Source organism: Numida meleagris, chromosome Z (assembly GCF_002078875.1).
Source record: "Numida meleagris isolate 19003 breed g44 Domestic line chromosome Z, NumMel1.0, whole genome shotgun sequence".
Lineage (NCBI taxonomy): Eukaryota > Metazoa > Chordata > Aves > Galliformes > Numididae > Numida > Numida meleagris.
The window spans coordinates 33,989,657-34,015,335 of NC_034438.1; the positions used below are offsets into that span (position 1 = coordinate 33,989,657).

The 25,679-nt window shown below is 40.5% G+C and overlaps 1 protein-coding gene across 11 annotated transcripts in view; it reads left to right on the forward strand.

Moving 5' to 3' along the window:
• The window catches only part of ADAMTSL1 (ADAMTS like 1), a 442,268-nt gene that overhangs the window by 408,713 nt on the left and 7,876 nt on the right, over positions 1-25,679 (forward strand). For all 11 annotated transcript variants that reach the window (XR_002433573.1, XM_021381313.1, XM_021381315.1 and 8 more), the window contains 6 exons: positions 1,046-1,225; positions 2,972-3,106; positions 15,034-15,234; positions 17,306-17,486; positions 21,274-21,481; positions 25,008-25,117. Coding sequence is in view for 10 of the 11 variants with exons in the window: in XM_021381313.1 (XP_021236988.1) it covers positions 1,046-1,225; positions 2,972-3,106; positions 15,034-15,234; positions 17,306-17,486; positions 21,274-21,481; positions 25,008-25,117 (1,015 nt within the window). In the remaining variant the exon portion in view is untranslated. The remainder of the gene's footprint in view (positions 1-1,045; positions 1,226-2,971; positions 3,107-15,033; positions 15,235-17,305; positions 17,487-21,273; positions 21,482-25,007; positions 25,118-25,679) is intronic.

The following is a 25,679-nucleotide window of genomic DNA, read 5'->3' on the forward strand; positions in this document are numbered from 1 at the left end:
AAGGCAGGGAAAGAGTTAGGTGGGCAACATACACTTAAGAATAGGTGCCTGTAAGTATGCCCTTACTTTACAGTAAACACAAAGAAACTACACATTCATACAAAAGAGGTTAAGTGCCTCCCACTTACAGAAGATGCAACAAATGGGAAATCATATGCTCCAGCAGTTACCAGGATTAGTGATATGCTGCTCCTTACAGCCATGGGTCCATAAAGTAAATGTTTCATCCCAGGCACAACTCCACCCATCTATCCCACCTACTAAAATTTCCAGTTCTATTCATGTAAACCAATAGTTTACACTGAATTACCTGATCTAGAACACATATCAATTGAGGGAGTTATCCCTATACCAAGGAAATACTCTCTGCTTCAAGACCAGCAGTCTTGCTAGCTTGTATCAGAGTACTTTCCTACAAGAGGGCACCCAATAGTGATGAACCTTTGATCAAAGCACATTAAAGGAAGCAATTTTTCCTGTAGTGCGTTATGAATCTGTAACTATCTGTTGCCTGGACGCTCTGGGCTAGACCAGTGAAACAGCATTTCTGAAGATGCTAATTGTTTGCCTAAGTTCAGAAAGGAAAGATTGGAAGAATTCATGCAAGAGAAATCTATGGAGGGTTCCTAAATGCACACAAATGCCTTCTGGCTGAAGAAGTTCCTAAGCTGAAAGTAGCTGGAGACTGGGAGAGCAATAGCAGGAAGCATTGTATATGCTTGTCCTGTTCTTAGTCTTCCTGAGGCACTAGCTTATGGCTGCTGCTGGAGACAGGATACTAGGCCAGATACTAGGCTTTGTTATGATCCACTACTGACTTGCTTTTAAGAGCGATGAGTTTAGAGTTCACTTGTACAACTTCAGAGTATTAAAAGTGAAGACGGTGTAAAAGTTGACTAGACAGTTCTGAACTGCAAAAAATGTCAGTTGACAGTCATGTTAAAAAGTTTGTTTTAATTATTCTACCTTAAACACTTTGTCTGTATAACATTGTTCAGCAGCCTCTATATCTTATATGTGTTATGCGTTGTCAATGTTTTTCCAGGTGTTCCTGAAGCGGAAGTTACTTGGTTTAAAAATAAGGTCAAGCTGTCCCCTGCTCACCACCTGCGTGATGGGTTGCTGCTAATTGCAAATGTTTCTCTGTCAGATCAGGGGTTATATTCCTGCAGGGCAGCCAATCTGCGTGGGGAGGTAACTGAGAGTTCCCAGCTGTTGGTTCTTGGTAAGTCCAAGGTATTTTGCTTGTGAAGCTGTAGGAATATAGCTGATGGCCTAATTAGTCTTCAGAATTAATCAGAGGATGTGGAAAGTGGGAATGACATAGTGGCAAGATGTTTCAAGCTAGGGACTGCACCTCCCAGGGCTGAGATATTCAGTTTCACTCTTTAAGACCTGATGGTGAAGAAAGTAATTTATTAATAATTTCTTAAAGTGATGCTCTTGAAATCAGAATGGTGCGGCTTCTTTTGCTGTGAAGTGTTCTGCTTCACTGAGCAGCGTTTCTGGCACATAGCTATGTGGTACTGACCTATTTTATACCAAACAGGTGTGTAAACACAGTGCACTTTTGAAAAGCACTTCCCAAGTTCAGTAAAGGGTGAAGTTTACTTTTTCTTGAGTTTCTAAATAACAAGCGTGAAGCCATTCTGGGTGATCTGAAAATACGATGTCAGCTGTGAAGTATGGGTACAAGTGTTACCTGGTGGTAACTGAGCTTGTGGAAAGGGGCTTTCCTTTCCTAGTAACTCATCTCCTCACTTCTCCCTGACTGCCAGGTGAATGATCCAGCCAGACATGTAAATGCATACATTTGATGTACATTTCACAGCAAAGTGACAAACTCTGAAACCTACTCTATGCTACCATTACAAAACCATTAAAGCATCCAGTATAGCTCTTGTCGTTCATGACTAGAGTGAGCATAGGTCCTGCAGGTAGGAGAAGTTTTAAAGTGAATTTCCCATCAGTTTCACAGATAACCCTAAAACTCCTTTAATAGTATTCATATGATTTCACTATGAGGCCAGAAAATCTGGCTCTAGAAAATCAGTCTGAAAAACTGCAAAAAATATCAGCTAGGTTTCAGACTATGGATCAGAATTTCTATATGAATTTTAAATACTTTTCTGATTTTTATAAATGGCATAGTTTTTAAAGATGTAGAGTTACTCTGAGTTATACAACCTGCTTATGCTTTCAGGCAAATCACATTTTTAGTTTCCTGATGGAAAGAAATAGTTCAGACACCCACAACTTGCAATTCTGATGTTGAATGTGCTCAGCAACAGAAATCTTGCTCAGATTGTGCTGTGGTCTTGTTGAAAAGCAGTGAAGCCATTATTCACTTAAATATTCTGTAATTTCTATGACAAAAAGAATTGGGAATGGTAGGCAACACAATCTATTTTTAAAATAGTGTTACAGCTAGCAGAACGACAAACTCCCCAGTTCTCAGTGTAGAGTGATCCTCTTGAGCTTTTTGAGCTCTTAGTCCTTTGGAGCTCTGCCTAAGTATACCATAGGATTTAGCAGGGCTCTAACTGTATTTAATCAAGACTTGATCCAGTTTGTAGCACACATTAAAAAGTTTCTCACTGACTTCCATGGACATTTATGTGGCTTCTATACTGTATAAATTTGCTCTTTCTTCCAAGCTATCGTATCTCCTGATACACTCATTGCATATGAAAAAGGTCAGTCAAACAGAATGCAACGGTAGCCTTCAGACAGATTTTTTTTTCTTATTTTGTGGTCAGACTGATCCAAATGCTATACTTTCTCTAGTGTTTTACATGATGTCAGGTAAAGCGCACATTTAGTAGTTGCCCCAAGTTGCTTTTTGCTGTTTGAAATAATGTTGCAGCATGGCCACTAGCACAGCAGTTGGTAGTGGTGGTTTTTCTTCTGTACTTGAGATGTTTTCTGCCATGGTGTTGCTTATCACTTCAGCATCCTAATCTGTTACCAGAGCCTCCACGACCCCTTCCTTACCTAGAAAACTTGACAGCAGTGCTTTCCAGCGCTGGGACCAGCCCTCCTTCAGTGTTGACCTCTCCTTCAGGAACAAAAATGACCATCAGTCCAGGGAGCTCTGCTCTAATAGGTAAGCTTTATGATTTTTTATTAGACTAAAGAAGGCCTTTTATGTTACAGGGTTAGATTATTTATGCAGCCTGCTGGTTGTCTGGCCATGGAGCATTGGAACAGTCCATCAGCAGTCATAATCATTGCCAAATTGTTTCAGAACTCAGAAAGTCTTTTTTTTTTTTAATTCGTTAAAAAATGGCAGTCGTCTTATTGGAGTTATCCTCCAAAGCTGCCTGCAGAACAGGGTCTCCACTGTGCCACACTTAATAACACTCAGTAAGATGAATCTGATCTGAGGGGCTGGTGGACTTGTTAAACACAGGACATGGAAAAATGGTGTATCAGCTGGTCTAAGAGAAGACATATTTGTGGTTCTAGTTTTCTTTCTGCATTTATGTACTGTTTTTTTTCTGTCTGGCTGCTATTCATACTCTGTATTATTGCATGTCCTTCTTCTCCACAGCATTTACTTGAGTTTTGCCTTTGTTTTTTCTCTTACAAATTCTCTTTTATATCCTGTTCATTTTATTCTTCTTTGTTATACCACACAACCCATGTGTGCACAAAGCCCTATAAGGAAGTAATCCCTGGTGAAATTTTTTCCTTGTTTTCACCATTTTTTCTGCCTTCCATGTAGCTTTCTCACCCTTACCTCCATGTTAAGTGCTGTAAACTCTTTTCATATCTGTGGACACAGTTTGTTTGCAAAGAGAATCTTATTCTCTCTTAAAGTTCAGAGCATGTTTATTTTAAAATTTATTTTCTCAAACTGATCTTCAGCCCCTGCTGTCAGGCTCAGACAGGCAAAGAGCTTCTCCAATAGCCTTGTTAATGCATACTCTGAAATCCTGTCAAATCATGCAGTCTCAGTACAATCTTATACTTTTTCTGAGATAAGAAAGAATACAAGTCCTCCAGCAAAGGCTCTGTAACTGGCTTCAGTGTTTAAAGCTCTGGTATCTGTACCTTCCCAACCATCTTATCTAACATTTAGTAGCAATTTTAAGATTTTCTTTTCACAGTAGAGGCTTTCTATTTATGTTTTCAGTTTTGTAGTGTTTACTTTTCCCAAGTGCTGACATCTGCATACATTTGCAATAGCTTTTAGTGTACAGCTCTGGATTATGTTTCTACATGTACAAAAAGTGCAGCGAAATAGCCCTTATTTGGGGAATATCTGAAGTTACTTATTTGCATTGAATAAAGCAGTTTGAGTAAGTGTTATTGTATTCATTATTGTAAGATTGGGTCCTAGTCCTGTTTCATCCATTTCCTCTCATGTTTGCAGAGAAATCTTCAGTAGTTGTAGGGATTTTTTACTGTTTGAAAGAAATGATTGAACTGCCAAGGGTGTTCTGCACTGCCTTTACATAACCTCTACACTGATTTCATTTGTCCATGTTGCCCTGTACCCTGCCCTTCCACTTCAGGGGCAAGAGAGTTCATGAATGTTAACAGCAGAATAGCTTGCCAGTTTCCTTCTTGATGCATATCTCTCACCTTCGCTGGAGTTTTACTGAGCTGAATTTGAGGCCTGTGTTATTAAAACCTGGTGAAAGTTCATGAGAGATTTTTTCTGTTGGAAAACTCAGCACGGAACAGAGTATACAGTCAATTAGAAAGCTACCAACTAGTGTGCTGTGCCAAGTGAGATCATCAAAACAAGGCTGTGTCTGAGGAGGCCAGCTCTCCATTTTCATTTACCAAAGGAGGGTACACTCTCCTTCACCTGTCTCTTCTGCCCAGTGTAGCTTAAGAATCCAATCTTGTTGTTTTTCGCATCCCTCACCAAGTTCAATTCCATCTGCGCCTTGGTTTTCATGACTCCATCCCTGCATATCCAGACAGCATCCCTATATTCTTCCCAGGTTAACAATCCCCGCTTCCACTGCTTATACTTTTCTGTCTCATCTCTCAGTCAGACCAGCAGGTCCTTGCCAAGACATGCTGGTATCTGCCTTCTCTGCCTGATTCCTTATTCTGGGGGAATGGAGAGCTCTTACATTCTCAGAAAGGCATCCTTGAAGTGCTGCCAGCTCTATTCTGTTCCTTTGTCCCTAAGGACAGTTTCCCGGGGGATCTCTTCCAACAATTCCTTAAACAGCTTGGAGTTTTTACTCCTGAGGTTCAGAGTCCTGACTCCACTCTTTGCCCAGCCCACGTTCCTCAGGATCACAAATTCAACTAGGTCATGATCTCTGCAGCCCAGGCTGCCTTCATGCTTAAACTCTTTTACGATATCTTCCACACTGATGTGCACTAGGTCCTGCAGTGCTTCACCTCTATTGGGTCTGTCCAAAACCTGAACCAGAAAGCTGTCATCAATGGATGCCACAAGTCTCAAGGACTGCTTACAGCTCACCATGTTGTTTTCCCAGCAGATATCCAGGTGGTTGAAATCCCCCACCAGGATGAGAGCCTGAGAGCATGATGCCTCTTACAGCTGAAGCAAGAAGGGCTCATCAGCAGGCTCCCCTTGATCAGACAGCCTGTAGGAGACTCCAAATACCAGCTGTCCTTTATTGGTCTGGTCCCTAATTTTAACATACAAGCTCTCAACCTGGCAACTGGGCAACTTGGGCAACTCCCCCACCTTTCCTACCTCACCTATCCCACCTAAAAAGCTCATAGCCATCAATCATGGTATTCCAATTATGCGAATCATCCCACCATGTTTATGTGACAGCAGTAAGACTGTAGTTTTCCGTTTGCACCATGGTTTCCAGTTCACCCTGCTTATTTCCCATGCTACATGCATTGGTACAGAAGCACTTCAGCTGGGCTTTTGGCAGCATTACCATCTTCGAGGAGCCCTCCCCAAATCCTCTGGGAAAAATTTGAGATTTTCTCCTTCTGCATCCTAAAGCAACAATGTTCCCTAACTCTTCTCTGTTACTCAGCAGTACATCCTCTTTCCCCATCAGATCTAATTTAAAGCCCTGGTGATGTGCCCTGCCAGCTTGCTGCCCAGTATATTCATCATAAGATGCAGCATGTTGAGGGCCCCCGCTAGCACACTGTCCCTCTAACTTAGCTGTGCTATCCTGCACCTTGTCATGGGCAGGCTTGCTATCACCCCCTTCCCCCTTCAAACCTTGTTTAAAGCCCTGTCAGTGAGCCCAGACAACTCCTGGGACAGAATTCTTTTCCCCCTATGACCTAGGTGGACCCCATCAGCAGCCATCAGGCCAGGTGCTGAGTAAACCACCCCGTAGTTGAAAAAGCCAAAATTCCTGTGGAGGCACCCGCCTCTCAGCTGTGTAATTATCAGATGGGTTTTCCTGGTCCTCTCAGTATCCCTCCCTGCCACTGAAGGGATAGAGAAAAATATGATCTGTACTCCCGCTCTGTCCACTAACTGCTCAGTCCCATGACATCCTTTTTGATAGCCCTTAGTCTTCTCTCAATGACTGCCAGCCTGAATTAACAGTAAGGGATAAGAATCAGAGGGGCAAACCAGACTAGGGAGTCTCCTGGTAATGTCCCTGACCGGGGCACCAGGGAGGCAGCACAGTTCCCTTCAGGTAGGGTCTGGCCAGCATGTGGGGCCCTCTGTTCCTCTCAGAAGGAGTTACCCTTCGGTCCTTTTTGGCAGAGGCAGTCTTGAGGCGTGGAGATGACTGCCTCACCCTAGCAATCTACTGGGTGGGTCTTCCACCACACCCTCACTTAACTGTCCCTTGAGTTCCAGAGCCCCAAATCTATTACATAAAGGCACCTAGAAAGGTGAGGTAGGTAGGGAAGCAGTTTTCCTGTGATGCCAAAGTGCTACTGTTGTGTAATTTCTTGGCCTTTGTTCCATTTTTGTTCTTTGGGTAAAATGAATGTGGTGCCAGTCCTAGTGGACAATGGCTATTCTAATGAGTATGAAGATGTGACTGAACCTGCAAGAAAAAGTGAAGATGTTTACCTGGGAAACAGCTTCTAATCCCTTTTATTGCCTAGGCTCCTTGGAATCTGAGCTGTACTTTTCTGCCTCTGAACAGGAACAGCAACATTTCTGTACCTTACAGAGATGTTAGGATGATGAAAACAACAAAAGATATTGATCCTGTTTGCTCTTCCAGTACTGGGACTGTATAGTTGTCGCATTCTCCATGTTGTCATCTGCAGCGTATTTTTCTAGGATAATCTATATATAGCCAAACTTGTGTATTGGAAAAAAATTAAGTCCCTATAGTTAGGATATATTGAAAATAACAGTGAAGTTGGATGATAAGGTGTATTTCTTTATGAACCAAGAAGTATAACCCACTGTAGAAAAGGAAATACTGTTATTCGTTGTGTTCTCCTTGATGAGTTACATATCCAATCTGCTCAACTCACAAATCAGAACACAGCTTTACTAACTGCCAGCACTGCAAATAAGTCTTGAAAAGCAGATTTCTTTCTGGTTTCATGCATTATCCCCAGTGACCAGACAGTTAGCTGCCTATTTTAATGTTGTTTCAGAAGGCAGAAAAGCTGGACTACAAATTCTTGTCTTGCAAATATCTATGCTACTAAGAGGTGAAGCTATTCTTAAATCAAAAACTACCTTTTACTTAAAAAACACAGAGGATTCCAGTTACCAGGAAAAGTATTTCCTTCTCATTTTCCTTTACCAAGAACAGTTTATTTCACTTATTTTCTAGCAGTGTTACTTAAATGCACATAAGAGGCCCCAGAAAGCAGAATAATTTTAGTAGCCGTCTTACTTTCAACGGTCATATTTTTAGCATGAATGAATGGCTTACTCTGAAAGGACCAACTGCATTAGAGCTAAGGCATGAAGTTCAGGAGGGTTTTCAGTCTAGACTTCTAGATTCTGCACTGAACAGAAGAATTGACTTAAAACAGGCACATGTGGCCTGGAAAGAACATACGGATGTCGTCTGTACATGCAGAGATGGGATCAGGAAAGCCAAGGCACAGATGGAACTGCGTTTGGAAAGGGATGTGAAAAATAACAAGAGGGGGTTCTACAGGTACTTTGGTCAGAAGAGAAAGGCAGAAGGGAGCGAACCCCCTCTAATATATTACAAGTGAGAACCGGCAACAACAGATATAGAGAAGAAGGAGGTACTCAGAAAGTTCTTTGCCTCAGACTTCACTTGCAGTCAGGCTTCCCACATCTCTTACATCCTTGAATGTCTAGGTGGGAGCTAGGTAAGCAAAATCCCTCACACTATAAGAGCAGATCAGGTCAGAGGTTGCTTCATGAGACTGAATGTGTACAAGTCTGTGGGGCCCAATGACATGCATCCCAGGGTCCTAAAGGAACTGGCTGGTGTGGTTTCCAAAACACTCTCCATCATATTCAAGAATTATAGCCATCAGGGAAAGTCCCTTGTGTCTAGAAGAAGGGAAACATCACTCCCATTTTGAAGAAAGGGAGTAAGGAAGACCGAGGGAACTATAGGTGGGTGAGCCTCACCCCTGTGCCTGGGAAGATCATGAAACAGATCCTTCAGGAAGGTATTCTAATGCACACACATGAGATGATGATGTGATCTGAGACAGCCAGCACTACTTCACTGAGGGCAGATCATGCCTGACCAATCTTGTGGCCTTTTATGATGCAGTGATAGTAGCATGGAGGCTCTTGTTCATAACTGGTGAAAATTCATAGCTAATTGTGTTGAGTATGTTGACAGATAGTGTTTTGTAGCTGAGAATGTTCTGTGTCAAATGGTGTTATTGTGCTCTTGTACCTGTTGTAGTTTCATGGAAATAAATAGGAGGCATTACTTTCAGAGTGACCTACCTATGATCCTATGATTCTGAATTTTTGTCAGTGAACTGCTGTGCAGCTGGCTACTTTGGAAGAAGAAACAGCTCAAACTAGTGCCACAATGACAGCCAAACTCTTACCGCAGAGCCAAAAAAGTTAGTACTGTTATTTACTACTGTGTGTCTTGCTCGTGAGCCATAACCTCTGTAAGCATAACACTGATTTTTATTCAAAATCAGTTTGAAAAGCAGTAAGTGAACGAGGTGAATGTAACTGATCTCACCAGTATGGATCTCCTGCAATACTTTATTTTGCTTTACTCAAGCAAGAATATCTGTTTGAAAGATAACTAATTTTCCTATTCTCCTTTTTCCCCTTCCTCTCCCTACCTTGAACTTCTTCTAAGTTTTCCTAGGTTTTTGGAATTACTGCTACACTTGGAAATTGGATGTAGTAACGCAAAATAAGTTACAACCTGCATAAAATGTCAGTAAATAGAAAACCAGCTCCTCTGCTCTGTGTTTGTTATTTTCCTTGCACCACAGGAAGTTTCCTGAGCTTCTGAAATCTCAGGATGCAGCAAGTTATCAGCTCAATGAAGTAAACCTTCGCAGCTTGGGCTGGTGATTGTGTTGTGCTGTCTCCTTGATGGATTCCTCGTGCTACACTGCTGCTGCTTGGTACCTGCTCCATGTGACTGTTTTGAGTGTTCTTTTTCTCCTGCAACTGTAGTTGTGCAGTTAGCCTGGAGTAGTACCAGCAGTGGAGAATTTAATCTGAGCTATATTCCTTTTCAGTTTTTGCCAGACACTGAATAAACCCATCAGCTCGCTGAGGAGGTCACTTCAGCAGGCTGTGTCCATTCTCATAGGCTTTAGTTTCATCATTTACCATTTCTAATTTTTTTTCACCCAAATCCTTAGTGTCACAAGATTCTTAATGTGTACAATTCCACTTTTCAGAGGTTTTTTTAGAAAACAAGCTGTTTTACTAGACCTTGAAAACTCCTTTGCTTTTTTAATGGGCCCGCCGTGTAGTTGTATATTTGGGAATATTTTTACAACTTCTCTTGGGTAGGGAATGGGCCTAGCTCAATTTCTACTGAATAGACTGTAAATTTACAATGCTGTGTAAATGATATCTTACGACAACAACATGTGTGGCAATGGGTAACTAATTTGAAAACAATTTAAAAGCCATGTCATATGTTTAATGTAGTAAGTTTCAACTGCTTCTTTGGATCCTTAAATAGTTATTTCAAATACTTTATTTTTTTTAAAAATGCTACTGTCATCAGCTGAATTGGCTTATTTCTGAATACATGCCTTTCCTTGTCTAGCATAAATTAATGTCATTTGGCTTCCTTTCTTAAAACTAAGGTTATGCTTGTATTAATATTAATCCTTTTTTAGGTGATTTCTAGGATCACATTACCCTTTGTGAGTTTTATTTTACCCACTGTATGAAAGCATTGAGAAGTAAAGTAATATGCATAAAACCTGAGTTAACAATCTCAGTTAAAATTTACACTGTACACTATGGGGAAAATCTTTATCCTTTAAGAAAAACTGCAAAGGCTTATCTCTTAGTTTTGCCATTTCAGCAAATCAGGTTTTGCGTAGGTATTTTAAGACTTTCAGACATGTTCTTACCTTCACTGCATTTGCTTTGTTAGAATTTTCTAAAGTTCATAGAATCCGAGAATGTCCCGAGTTGGAATGGACCCAACGGGATCATTGAGTCAAACTCCTGGCTCCACACAGGACCACCCAAAACTCAGACCATATGTCTGAGAGCATTGTCCAAATGCTCCCTGAACTCCAGCAGCTCTGTGCTGTGACCACTGACCTTTGGAGTCTGTTCCAGGCCTGACCACCCTCTAGTGGACTTTCTGATGCATCCTGACAAATTTTGTCCTCTATGTTAGATATAAAAAGGAATTAAATTTCCCTCTGTTAGGTTTAATATGCATTTCTCATTTCAGTCACCCAAGTTAAATCAGGTATGACTTCTATCATTGAATCAAATTATTCCAAAGTAATGCAGATCAAACATCCCAAGTTGCATGGAGAGATCACCAATGAAGAGTAAGGGTATAAAACTGGACTTTTATGTACAACCATGTATTGAATGTTAATAGTGATTAATCCAGATTGCATGCTGCAGTGTGTGTTCATATCCAAGTTCTCTTAACTAGACCTATCTCTTAAATAGGAAATAATTTCCAAAGATGAAAGTTTTGATCTGAGAGGCTGGAATTTGATTTCCAGCTCCACTTCTGGTACTTGGCTTGGCCCTGAGTAAGAAACTATGCATGCATCCTCCATGCGCCTTGGTCATTTGAAGGCAAAAAGGAAAAGGTGCAGCATAGCAGCTGGAAAGCTAACCAGAGCTCAGACTGTAGGACTATTTCATTTAAAGAAATGTCAAATTTCAAAGAAAATTCCTCATCCAGACTTGAAGACTTCCACTCAGTGTCCATATTTAATAAATATGGAAAAGACTGTGATTGATGAGCAGGTCAATAGTAAAACAGAGAACTATTTGTTGGACAAGAACACATGAAAATATATTTTAAGAAATTTAAGAATTTTGAAGCACAGTTCTGTATTCTTTTTCTTTCTATTACAAACTGTATTTAGTAATTGCATGATTTATTTGACATTTGCACCATTGCTTCCATACAATTCTGCTGTCTTAAGTTAGCAGGCTTATAAAAGGAATTCTAGAGTCAGTAGCATTAACACATGCATGTTTCTGTAATTTAAGTGTGCAAATGAGAAACGAGTGTACACATGCTACAGATTTTCTTCGGTTAGCAAAGTACCCCAGAGTCTTTCTATGACTACAGTCGTACAGTAAGCATTGCAGAGGTATAACAGGGACTTGAATTTCATCTGCACTGTGCATTTACTCTTTCCTCTCAAGAAATGATTTGCATTGTTGTGAAGTGTTCTTCCTTTCCCAAATATCTTCCTGTTATCCTTGAAATAATAACACTTTTCCAACAAAATGATGTAATTCATATTAGATTTCTATTTGTTTCTCCAGCTTTTGCACATTTGTGACTGATTGATCCTGCTTTGTTCAGAGTCATGGCAGACTTTGAAAGAGAGGCTGAAGGCAGTATTTTCTTTCTCTAAGAAGAGCTGAAGCAGAATGTCCCTCTCATGCCACAAGTTTCACTGCTCAGAATTAGTCCCCCCAGATTTTTTCTCCCTACTTCCCCAAAGGTCCTGATGTGCTAACAGTCTGCAACAGTTGGTCTGTTTGGAAATACAGCCAGTTTTTTTTTCTCAGGCTGTTTGTTAAGATTTGGAAGGATAAAGCCATCAGTGTTGACAGGGATGGGTGGAAATAGAGAATCGGTGCTGTGAATATGCATTAAATTGCATTAAAATTATTCCTGGGAGATGAGAAAGGGATATTAATGGAAGATTTTTATTATACTCTCACTTGATATGCATAAAACATTATCCTGTATCTTATGTGTCCATACGTGTGGGAAACATGTAGGAAGTGTCGCTTGGAAAATGTGATTGATTCTTGTTCTGCATACAAGAGTAAGGAGTATCTATTACATATGAGTCTCACAGGTGTTAGTATAAGCTTTATTGTTAAAGAAAAAAATGTAATAATTACTCACCAGAGGAACATACTTAAGGACTTTGATGTGTTTTTTTCTTCCTCTGATATTATTGATTACTGGCTATTGCTTTAGCTAGTATCATCCTATACACATTTTGAAAGAAGAAACAATATGCAAGCAAGGAAAATAATGGCAGGAAGACTACACTGATTTGATTGGCAGTAACATTTTTAAAAGAAAAACAGGCATGAACTACAACTAGTTGCATACTGAAGTCAGTTTCAGTTCCTCTGCATTTAACATCAAATTGACCTTTCTGCTTTCTTCATTTATCCTGTGTAGACTGTTTGCAAATGCCAACAGTAAAACTGAATTCACAGCAACTCTTTGTCAGTTGTCATGGCTATGTGCTGACCTGTGGAAATCCCTGCAATTCTCTTAGAAGACAAGCAAACTATAAAAAATTAGGGTACCACAGGGAAAAGTCATACAGACACTTATTGTTAAGTTTGTCCATTTCCTGAGTATTCCTTTATTTTCCCTTCCTTTTAACACAGGCAACCTTAAAACCAGTAAACCAGTTAGGCTGATACCTTTCATGTCACTCATTTTGTTATTAATGAATATCTCCTGGAAACTGAATGAGTTGTTTCTCTGAACAAGAGCAGAAAAAGGCATAAGTACTCAGAAAGGACAAAAGGAATAAGGTAAAATGAAGCATAACAGGAATAAATAGAGAATTTACAGAAATAGGAAGAAGGAATGGTCAGCAAAGAAAGCTGTGTCTTTGTGGTCAGGAAGCGTAGTGTTAGGAAGAGAGCTGCCAAGGGCAAAACTGCATTAGACCTTGCCAAGGAAATTATAACAAATAGCAAGGACTCTTTATCCTTTTAAATAAAAAGAGAACAAGGGAAGAGAAGTGACCACTGTGAGCAATGAGCATTCTCTCCATCTTCCTTTTTCTTTTTTTCTTTATTTTCTTTTTTTAAAGATTTTGCTGCATTAATTAGTTCTTCGCCAAGAAATGTTGCCACTGCAACTGCATGGGCTACTGTGGGTATTATACGCTTTCTGCTGGGGTCTCCTTGCCCTTGTTAGTATGCATTTAATACAGAGTGAACCAGCCCCACACAGCAGTTTTATCTGGCCAGCACCCTGTCTACTGTGGATGCAGACAGGGAGTACCAGCAAGAGGGAAGAGAGCTAAGCTGCATGTGACTACTGTGCCAGTGGGAGATCCAGTATTTATCCTTCTGAGTGGAAGTCAGCCTAAGAAGTAGATCTAAGTACTATATAAACTCCTTCTGCCTCTCAGCATGCAATTGTCTCAGGCATGCTATGTGTCACCACTGTATTTTTTCTGTCTTGTATGAATTCTTTGGCTTTGCACGAACAAGGAAGCTTCAGTTCTCATGTCAAGGCACCATGTTCTACTATAAAGCAGAAAAAAGGTAGACAAGTAAATATTACAGTAGCCAAATTCCTACTATTGCTTTAGAATTGTGACTTAAAAGGATAGTGTTGAGGGTCCTCACTCCAGAGACAAAAGGACAAAAGTAATTTGTTATACGTAAGTAGTAGCTTAAGCACAATAGCATAAAGCTACAGTACAACAAACAACCAGTGTACATTGCACTCATAGAAACGTAGCCAGACCTTTTATGTATCATTGAGGTGCATGGAGATGCAAGACCAGCCTAAGTCACAGGTAGTCCAAATAACATATTGGTTCCATCGAGCATGGCTTTTCTGGCTCCCCATCTCTGCAGTTGGTCTGGGTGGGTTGCATCATATTAATCGTCCAGTTATTTCTTTTTCCTCCAGGCATGTAAGGTAACATCTAAATCTTTCCATTGATATACAAGTCTCACAATTCTTCTGCTGTGTGCGATTTGTCATTGAAACCAGTAAAATGTATAGAAAGTCTGAGGACCACAGAAAATAATAATTTACAGATGCTCCTCCTCCATTTGTTCAATAGGCAAAGAAATGGCTGTGGATCTAATCTTTATTAGTTGTCCTCATGATCCATAAACACACCCGCATGATGCTACCCATATGATGGTATTTTGTCCTTCTGTTTCTGGGTTTGTCTGGTTGTTGCTCAAAGAATTGCTTATCACTGAGACAAATAATCTCTAAATGCTCAATTTCATCTTTTTGGTTTTTTTTCAATGCGTTTTTTAAATAACAAAATGTTAGTTTTTGTGTAACTTAAACTTCTGATTTTTAATATATTACAATAAAAAGACAAGAAAAAAGGTGGTTAAAATAGGGTTGTTGGGGAACAAGTTCTGTTTGAAATACTTATTCAAACATACTTATTGAGCTTATGCTAAGTGTGTCGCCTCACTATCCCACTCCTCTCAATACTGCAATGAGGATGATCTAAAATAAAGGGAGTCTTAGAAGGCTGACTATAAATATTTTCAAATGGATCCAGTATTTTCATGTGGCTGATTAACTGGCTTTTTGGAGTCTTTTTTCAACCGAAGTGAAAGAATATTATTCATATTTTTCATTCTAAGAAAATCAGAATAAATTTGAATGCATGTGACCCCTTTATTTTGCCCACTTCAAGGCATGTAATTTTGCAGTATGTTCAGTCCTCGGCAGGGTTATTTCATGTTCTTTAATTTAGGTTGTGCTGTGGATGGCCATCCAGCCCCAAACATCACCTGGCTTTACTCTGGAAAGCCTCTCAATCTGAGGCATCGCTTCCTGGCAGCAGGACGAATTCTTCAGATACTCAACATCAGCGATGCTCCTGAAGGAGAATTCAGCTGCCTTGCTCAGAATGAGGCTGGCTCACTCTTACAAAAAACCTCCCTGGCAATACAAGGTAACTTTCCAGTTTCTGTGCTTCTCTTCTCCCCTATGAAGCTTTTGACATTGACTTCCCTGCATTGCCTTTCCTGCCCTTAATTTCTTGGCTGTGAAGCCAAGACTGTGATGCACAGCAGGAAATGAGTGTTTTGATATTCTACCACCATGGGTATAAATTTGCAGGCCTAGCATGAAACTTGCAGCATCTTAGGTTTCACTTGCAGAGTCACTTTCCCAAAATGACACCTGATACTTCTGGCCTGCTCAGCAAATAGCATGCTTTGCTGATTCAAGCTATACTCACGGCTGCTGCATTAACCAGAAATTCAAGACAGAGGTGTCACAGATCAAGCCTCTAAAATTAGAAAGCCCTCTGTTAATCTTCTGAAGATTACAGTATTACGCAGTGCTCAAAAACCCTTTGCTTGTAAAACTGCCATAAAAATAAACTGTGTTATTTTTACCGTAGAAATTAACTGAAGGTGACAAAGCCACTGAACTGAGCAGTGTGGATGGGTTGAAACAGAATTTGGGGCTTTCATTTTTGCAGTTGTCAGGGATGGAGTGGAGAAAAACTTACTTTTCCTTAATTCTTACAATAAAACTTTAAAAGTGTTGCAAACCCCTAATTTGCCATGGGACAGATGATCTCTGTGATTTGCCTGTTGAGAAACACACTGTTGTAAGGTAACACTATTAACTGCAGCCAACCATGACTTCTCCAAGTCATACTCCTTTACAAATACAAACGGTTAAGAATTTATCCTGTGGATTACTGTTGTGAAAGTAGGTAGGCTGTATTTCTGAATATATGGATTTGAGTTTGAAAGTGTGCCTTTCAGATGTTAAAGCAGATTCATCTTATAAACCCATTCCTTTCTTTCATTCTCCTACTTTGGGGTGATCCAGTCTTTTCGATGGCAGGATGTAAGGACTTTCCAGAAGACTCACACAGTCCTTCACAGGACACGTGAGAGCAGAATGGGTCTTTTTAATGCTTGGCAATATGCTGAGTGAGCATGGATTTTCAGCTCCATCTCAGTCTCAAAGCTCTCACAGAAGTGAAAGGCAAGGTGGGATTGTGTCATCCTTGCAGCCCCCATATTTTCCCACCACAGTTTTGCTATTTGAGTTTAAACATTTGTTGTAATTATATTTTAAGTGACCTTCTGAAAAGTGATGAAAGGATGTCATTCCAGGAGGATTAATAACACCTTTTTCATGAACCAACTGGAATATAATAGGAAGCGGTATGTGGCAATAGGACAAGGGGAAATGGCCACAAACTGAAGCATAGAAAGTTCCATACAAATGTGCGTAAGAACTTCACAGTGAGGGTGACGAAGCAGTGGGACAGGCTGCCCAGAGAGGTTGTGGAGTCTCCTTCTCTGGACACATTCAAGACCTGCCTGGATGCCTACCTGTGCAACCTGGTCTAAGGAGCCTACTATGGCTCTAGAGGTTCCTTCCAGCCCCTACAATTCTGTGATGCTGTGATTCTGTGAAGAGATCCCTAGGCGCTCAAAAACCTAATTTAAGGAAAAAAGAATATCCTCATCCTTTACATTAGCGATGTGTACTGTACATACCAACTCTGAGGGTTTCTGCAGTGTCATGTTTGGCTGCATACCAGGAGCTTACATGTTTACCAGTGCCATGGTGCCTGCTCTCACTTTCCCAATGGCCTTCTGAAGTTCCTGAATCTATTCCACAGATAGCTAACAGACACATACACTCAGGGAATTACCCACCTAAGTTTGTATAAATACAGGGATTTGTAATGCCCCACATCCCTGTCATTTGGAATCACTGAATGCCCTAGAATGCCATTCACCTTCCATATCTGATGCTTTTGAGCACAAAAAAAAAACAGGGGGATTTGTTAGAAAAGAGGGTCAGTACCTTACATAAGCTGGAATTCTGCTCCTTCTTTGTCCATTGCCTGGTGACTTGCAAGCATAGTTCCCTTCACAAGACATTGAGTCTGAATGTTTCATCCTGGAGAACACCTCTGACTCTCTCCTTTCTAAGGATTTCTCACAGACAGTTTTTAAGTGTTAACATGTCTCTCACTTGCTTTTTGGCAGACTACCAGTGGTCAGTGGACAAGCTGATGGCTTGTTCTGCTTCCTGTGGCCACAAAGGGGTACAGTTGCCCCAGCTGAGGTGCTTACTGGATGGGACTGAAGTCAATATATCCAACTGCAAAGAGAAGCCCAAGCCAGCCCTGCAGCCCATCGCATGCAATAGGAGAGACTGCCCTTCACGGTTTGCCTTTATTATATTAAAATGTCATAGATGCTTTCAAGGTATACATGAAGAGTTCTTTGCACGGGACAGCATGCCCCTGCTGCTGCCTGTCTAGGAAAAAGTCATGGCTGAAAGGGAATTTATGAGTGCTTAACTTAGACAGTTGGGAATTTTTAGCAAGATTTGTAGAAAACGTTGACAGTACATAGTATATAAGGAGTGTTTACCCCTGCAGTAATTAGGTTAGAAAAGAATGAAGGAGCAATTGCCTGCTCTTTATTAGGAAAGGTCACAGCTTCATGGTACTTTTGAATCTTTCCTGATAATGTGAATAGTCAAGAATGCTTTTCAGTATTTTTACACTGACTTAGAAAACTGAATTTCCATCTCAATTTCAAACTTCACTAGTCATTTACACTTGTAAGCTTCACTATGAGCTGATGCTACCTAGGCAGGGAGAGGTGGGGAGTAATGCTTTCTGCTTATTGCTGTATTTTATGAAAGAAAAGATTTCACCCTAAATGGAGCCTTCAGACATTGCTGTATGTTGAAATTGTAATGTAAAATAATTTTATATGCTTGCCTTCCTCCTCCTATTAAGTAGCAGCACATTTTTAGGCCCTTAAAGGTTAGTTCCAAACTAGAGAAAAAGAATTGACGTGGTATCTTTTTATTTCAGTAGCATAAATTAAATACTCTTCACTTATAGTAGCAATGACTAGAAAATGAACAAAGAAAGTAAGCCTCAGAATTAATAATCTGGATCCTTGGAAACAAATCCAGGCCTGGGCCCGTAACTATCCTGTTTATTATCTCTGTCAGTGACCTGGAGCTGGGGATGAATGACACTTATGTGAAGGCTGCAGGTGACCCCAAGCATGAGGGAGCACTCAGTGTGCCCAAGGGTGCAGTTTGCCATAAGGGCAAGCTTGAAGGAGGTGGGCTAACAAGACTATTAACAGGGACAAACAGTGAACCCTGCAGGACACTGTTTGCTACCATCCTTTAGGCAGAGTAAAACCAATAAACAATCACTCTGTGAGCCTCATCATTCAACCTATGTTTTATTCAACTCATCCAGACTATTAACAATGCACCTTGGATGTTAGACTATTAAGGGAGGCCATGTTAGATGCTTTGATGAAGGCTAGGTAAATGACTTCCACTGCCTTCACCTTGTACTCAGATCTGGTCACTCTTTTCCAGAAGTCAGTCCGGTACCTTCAGAATTTGTTTTTTTAATGAGGGAAACATTTGTCTTTCTCCATTTGTCAGATCCTCGCCAATATCCATTACCTTTCAAAGCTTATATTGAGCAGCCTTACAGGAACATGGGCCAGCTCTCTCAGCATCCTCACCCAACTAGCCCTAGCACATACACTTGTATGGGCTGAGTTCTGTTGGATAATTTCAGCCTTACCCTGTGCTAGATGTAAATTTTATGCCCATTCTGAGCTCTGTACACATGGGAGTCTCATCACCCAAGAATGGCAGGATCATACGTTTTTTTGTGTTCCACACAGCTTCATACCACTGTATTCCTACAGTAAAACAGGCAATAAACTAGACTTAGCAGCTACTTTGGGGTTGCTGTTTTCCCTGAGTTTCTGTGTTGTCTGAATGTCAAAACAAGCAGGATTGCAGCTGCAGTTGTAAAGCTGAGAGTTCCCTTCGCACAGTGGAAATGTCTTTTGTAAAATAAGCAAATCCCATTGAATTTGGTGGGCACAAAGGTGGTCAGACTGAGCTCTGCCTCCTTTTAGAGACATTTTTTCCTTGTAACCCACTGTCCATGTAATCCCTCACTTTTCAGTTACTGGTAAACACAGTAGAGTTAGAACAGCTTGAAAGGCTTCCAACTGTATTAACATCTTTCCCCTCTTCTGCTGCTTCCTCCCCAAAGGACACACTTTCACTTTACTCCTTTCCCACCCTTTGGTGTAAAGAAGGCTACATCCCAAGTGTCTATCCTGAAAGTCAGTTTAGTGCTATACTCTCATCGTGTTTAAAATGCCCTAGTTCTGCAAATCAGTGACTCCTTAGTTGAGATTTGCATAAGTGTTTTTCTTGTACTTTTCTGGTTTTTCAGTCTCTCTTCTCCCCGATTTCCACAGTGGACATGGTTTGTTTGAGTAAATAAGCACAATGTGATCAGGCTCTCAAGAGAAATTTAGTACAACTTCTCTCATTCAGCAGAGTGATTTAGGAGTGGCATTTATATTAAAAAACAGAGCCTAGTCTGATGTGAGAAGAGGTGCTAAGCAACCTGATGAGAACTAAGCGGTCAGATTTACCAGTCTGGTTGTGTCTTGGGTATATGGCAAGGTTCTGCTTAATTACTTTCTCTATATACATTCCTATCAATTTGTGTAGGCAATTGTTTTCTGAGTTGCCAGCTGAGTACTAAGAAGGAAACCAAAAGAGATTTGATGAAATATTAAACATGCTCGTTAACAGTACTTTGCGTTAGTGATGGCAGTGAATTCCATGGAAATAGTTTATGTCTTTTTATACCTTTCTTGAACTGTAATGCGACCCACACTCCTCTCTCAGTTCCTGAGAAAATGTTGAGATGTATGCTTGGAAATAAAAGTTGATCAAAATGCAGAGCAGAGCTTTACAACGGAGGGATGGGGAAACTTCAGTTTCAACCTCATCAAACAGCAAGAAAAAAGTAGTTGTGTCTTTATTTTCTTTGTCAGAAGAATATCTGTTTATATCGTTGTTTCTGTAACTATAGGAGTTAATCACTTGCAGAACACAGAGGAATAGTAACGGATGCCTCTCCATGGGGCTGGAGAACACCTTTTGCCTGTTTTGTGAAGTAATCATAAACATTGCCGTTAGAGGATGAGATCGGCACTATTTTCCTCCCAGTAATACAACACTTTTGCTGAGAATCCTGAAACTAATGAACCAAACCACTGACTTAACCATAAATCTCCTCAGAGACCAAATAATCAGTTGTGTCACTCCTGATCCTACCAGTACTTCCCAAATCCAACTGTACAAGTCTTCCACTTAATGATAAATGGGCAAGATTTGTACCTTTGGACATAATAATTTGGACAAAAAAAAATGGATAATTATTTTCTGTCACTAGAGGTTTTTTTATTAGTTATAGTGGATTTTTTAACCCCAGGTAATATGGGATTAGAGCCTTAGTCTCAGTCGTCAAATGCACAGTCCAAGCTCAAGAGGAAAGTAAAAACGTGTCTTTTGTCCCTGTGTTGTCTGTGCACCAACTCCATCCCTGTGCAACCTTCAGGCTTTCCTGGAGTATCTCAGCTGTTAGGGAGAGAACAGAGTAGGCCAACAGGCCCTAGCAATTTCTTGGTTCCTCTATTAGCAGCAAGTTCAAAGTGCCCTGAATGCTACCCCATCAGCTTTACAGGGACAGTTTTCCCTGCCAAGGAGTGGAAATGGGCCATAGCCTGTGACTGCAGCCTGTCATCAAAGCCCTTGTTGTGCAGTGGTGTGAGAGCAGCCATGCCAAAACACCATGACTGGATTAAATATATTTACTAAGCTTTTAAAAACAACCTTAAGAGGAAAGAGTGAATTCTGGGCCCAGAGAACCCTCAGAGAGATACTTTAAAAATGTACTCTTTTCTCAGCTGTCATCTTATGAGCAGTTTTCTATGACTAATGTGGGGGTCTGGGTACAGTACTGTGATGCAAGTCATTGTTGGCTTTCTTTGGGCCAATACATTAAGTCCTATTAACACTGATGATACTGCAGACGGTGCACTTACAGCACGTTAACACATATCTGCTCCCTGACCTCCTTGCCTTTCTCTCACAGATGGATGGTAACGTCATGGTCTCCGTGTACACAGAGCTGCGGTGGAGGCATCCAGATGCGACGAGTGACATGTCAACAACTGACAGCAAAAGGCAGCTCTGTCCCAGTGTCGAATGAAGCCTGTGCTCAAGTGTCCAAGCGCCCTGTGGACACACAGAACTGTAACAGGCAACCCTGTGTTGAGTGGGTGGCCTCCTCCTGGGGCCAGGTACGGAGCATGCCAGCAGTCTGAAAACAGCCTCATTCTGTGGGCTGGAAAGAAGTGACAGAAGATGAGAGGCTATGGTCTGCAAGCTGTACTCTGCAGGCTTTTGAGAAGGCAACTGATTTGCTTAGCTCTTTCAACTCTGTATTTGATACAATGCATATTTGGCTTTCTGTACCTTCGAGCAGTCCCCATAAGAACCACTTACTTGTAAACAGAATTTCCACTGTAAACTTCTCTTTTGTCCCCAGTGGAAAGGTCTGCCCCCAGGCAGGTTACAAGTCCAGGAAATAGCCTTCTCTTAAGTCTACAGTTCCTCTTACCACTTATGGACTGTGTTTCAGTTTTGGCTTTCAGAAGTCAGAACTGATGGCTATGGTAGATTTAGCGGAGGATTTGCAGGAAAGCATTTCTAAAAGACTCTAATGTTGCCTGAGAAACTGGTAATATAGAAGCTTTCTTCATTCACTTCATAACAAAATGCAAAATAGAGGGCTAAAATCATTTTCAGATTACTTCATGCCATTTTTCAGATCTTCATATTCTTTCCTTGCAACTTCACACAATGATCAGTTGTTTCTTTCCATAAATAGCAAGTGTTTCAGGTATTTGGAGTTAAATCTCTTTAAATCTGGAGAAGAGTTTGTTTTGTCTTTGTCTTTCTATGAGCTATGAGATTAACTTTCCAACACTCAGTCAGTTATAACCTAGGACCAGTCATTACTCTCTGCCTTCCTCCCTTTTCTCTCAGCATGACTGAGCCATCTGTAATGGCTGGTGAATCCACAACAGGCCTGACTTAGGGTCAGAAACTTGCACATTTTAGTCCAAAGATCTCCAAAATGGTGATCCACGTGGGGGGTACAGTGTGCCAAAATGAATGAGAGATAAGATTAAAAACACAGAAGCCAAGTTTGCTAGAGGTTAAAGCAGATACTAATGTTGCTTTAGCATCATTTTCAGTGGAATAAACATTTTCAAGGTGGAGAAGAAAAAGCAGTTTCACAAATTCAAACTAGTCATGCACCTAATTTAAATTATGAGTCATGTAAAGAAAGGAAGCAAGTCCTACAGTGCCAGAAGACATTAACATTAATTAGAGTAGTAATTACCAGTCTTGACTTACAGTGAGCTACCATGAAATATCTTGCGTAGTTTTCTTAATTAGCGTGTGGTAAGTCTGTTTAAAAACAGTGACAAATGCTGTCTCATTTTGTTAGAGGTTAGTGTAAATCATCCTTTGTTATTAGTAAACACTGCCATGCATGCATTCTGGATTTGCTTGGGATAGCACACAAAATACTGTGTGCCTCACCAGAATTTTACATTACTTCAGCTACTAGAACTTGCTATTGTTCTCTAGTTGAAAACAGCTTCATTAAACTTTTGCCTATGTATTTTCGAAATTCCTCTCTTGAAAGGTGATTATCATATTGCATTCATGAGTGAGGCATGGAAATATCCTCTCATAGAAAGGAAATAAGCTGTCCAGTTTTCACTTTCTGTGAAATTTCAGGTTATCCTTTCATAAAAACAACTACCTCATCATTGTTTTTAGATCATTATGGCAATGGAAGAGGGCTACTCCAAAATTAATGCCTCCCATTTTATTATGTTGGCCCACAATGTCGGGGGTGGATATTGGTGGTATGGCAGTAGAGTTTGAATCTTCCCACCAATATTCCATTACATTTTGTTGCTGTGTGACAGATGGCAGCAGAGGGGCACTCTGACAAAATGATGTATATCCTGGAAGTGAATCTGAAGCAAAGTTATATCACTGGATTCCTCCATGTGGAAAAAATCGCACCCACTGACAGTCATTGATGTTTCCTGAACATTTATGGAGACCAAACAGTGGATGTGAGCACAGTGAGGCAGTGGGTGGTGTGTTTTAGCAGTAGTGACAGCAACAGTGGGTCACCTCCAATTGTACAGATTATTATGAGCAGGGCTTGCAGGCTCTTGTTCATTGCTGGTGAAAATGCATAGCTCATGGTGGTGACTGTGTGAAAAACCGTGTTCTGTAGCTGAGAATTTTCTCTATAAAATAGTGTTATTGTGCTCTTCATATTATTTGTTGTTTCCATAGAAATAAATAGGAGGTATTACTTTCAAAGCAACCTGTGTACTTCCCCATGACATCATGCTCAGCTGAGATGATCAAAGAGGTCTGAATTCATTTGTTACACTTGACCTGTGTGCATTATAATGCAGTATTTCTTCTCACTAGTTTTAAAAAAAACAAACATTTTCAAGTCTCACATGGGCCTGTACAGCTCAGTCTCTTAAGCCAGAACCAAATAGTTAGGCTCTGCAGCTCAGCGGCTCAATGACACTCAGGTCCATGTTACCCAGGTTTAGTGACCAGTGTCTCCCAAAACACAGAGAAAAATAGGTGACCTGCTCTGCCATTGCCAGAGTATTAATTCCTTTCCTTTCCCTTCTAGCTTCCGTTTAATTTCAGTGGCATTTCATGGGCTATTTGACCTCCTCTGTGTATCACATTGTTTTTTGAAATCAGTCACTGAGTCTTGTTGGTTATGAGAACTGCCCATTTCAGTGAATGACATTTCTACCCACCTCATTCAACAAGGACGTTGACTGGGTGCACAGGAAACATGGCAGCCATTTTTCTTCGCTCTTCCAGAAGTCACAGAGGGAACAAAGAACTACAGAAAGGAAGCTTTGTGTGAGGAGTGCGTGGTAGTGTGAAATTGGGCTCCTATGGCAGTGGAGGTGCATAGAAGTGTGGAAGGAGAGGTCATGAGCTCTCCCCTACCAAAACTTCATTCCTCCTCATATTAAAGCCCCTTCCTTCAAACCACCTGTCTGTTCTGGAATATAAGGTCCAGATACTCATCAAACAAACTATTCACTACCTGTTGATTTAATTTAAAAGAACAGAAACACATGCTTCATATCCAGAACTAATTGTGGTTTAGTTGAAGGAGAAGATTAGAAGAGTTAAAATAGCAAGTGTGCAAGTAATATGCTTGATTAGCTTAGGATGGCTTCATCTCTGGAGCATGCTTGCAGATCTTTTGCTTTTGTCATGCTTTCCTTTCTTGTCCTGCAATACTTTATTTATTTATTTTTGCAGTGGAATATTTTCTTAGTTCAGTATGTTCTTTGTTATTAACAATTTGCTCATAAATTGTGGTAGTACAAGCTGCAAAATGCACAGTAAAAGGAATGTACTGAGATTTCCTGTATGGATCATAGGCTCTTGGCTAATGATGTGAGAGCATTTTATTTGCCCTACAGATGTATTTAGCATTGAACTATAGAAGAGGAGAGGGTAATGAATCTAGGGAGCAGATACAGAAATGCTGTTTTAATATAGCTGGAAGGGGTGAGGTTGAACAAATGATAAATGTGTGCTCAGCTTCCAAAGTGTGCAGAACTGCAGGAAATGCTTGAAAGCTGTGCAGTTACTGCATGGCAATGTGCACTTTATTTCACCAGCAGTCTTATAACAGGGGAACATTGACTTTTACCTCCATCAAATGATTTTCTGTTTTCACAGTGTAATGGGCCTTGCATTGGACCACGACTCGCTGTACAACACAGACAGATACGTTGCCAGAGAAAAGATGGGACTTCTGTGTCATCTGATCAGTGCAGTGCCTTACCGAGGTAGGACAGAAATCTCTTACACCACTGTTCTTTGAGAGATTTTGAATAAACTGGAGACTTAACAGACATCTTTTGGGTTTTCCCTATGCAGCAGTGTGGTCATGCTGCAACCTGTTTAATTATGTGGCATAAATCTCAGTAGGCTTAAGCCACGACTTCAGTATTCATTCATATCAGCCCCAGAAAAAATAAATACATAAATAAAAAGAAGAAAATAATTAAAAAAAAAAAAAACCACACATGAGAGCTGGCTAACTACTGAAGAACCAGCATATCAAAACCTAACTGAAACACTGTGCTATCTCTGAGAGTAGGAACACATTCATTATCTGTTAGTAATGAACTTCCAAAGCTTCTGGTCTCCCTATCTCTCAGTTCAACACAAGTGCTAATTGGATAAAAATGACTCCACACCATTTGTTTTCCTTCAGATAAACTCCACTGTTGACTTTATAGAAACATATTTATTTTCCATTAGACTGCACTGAAGGGAAAAGAGATTATACAGTAACATTTTTTGTTTCCTTTTGAACGTGTTTTGTTTCCTATTGAATACAGACAT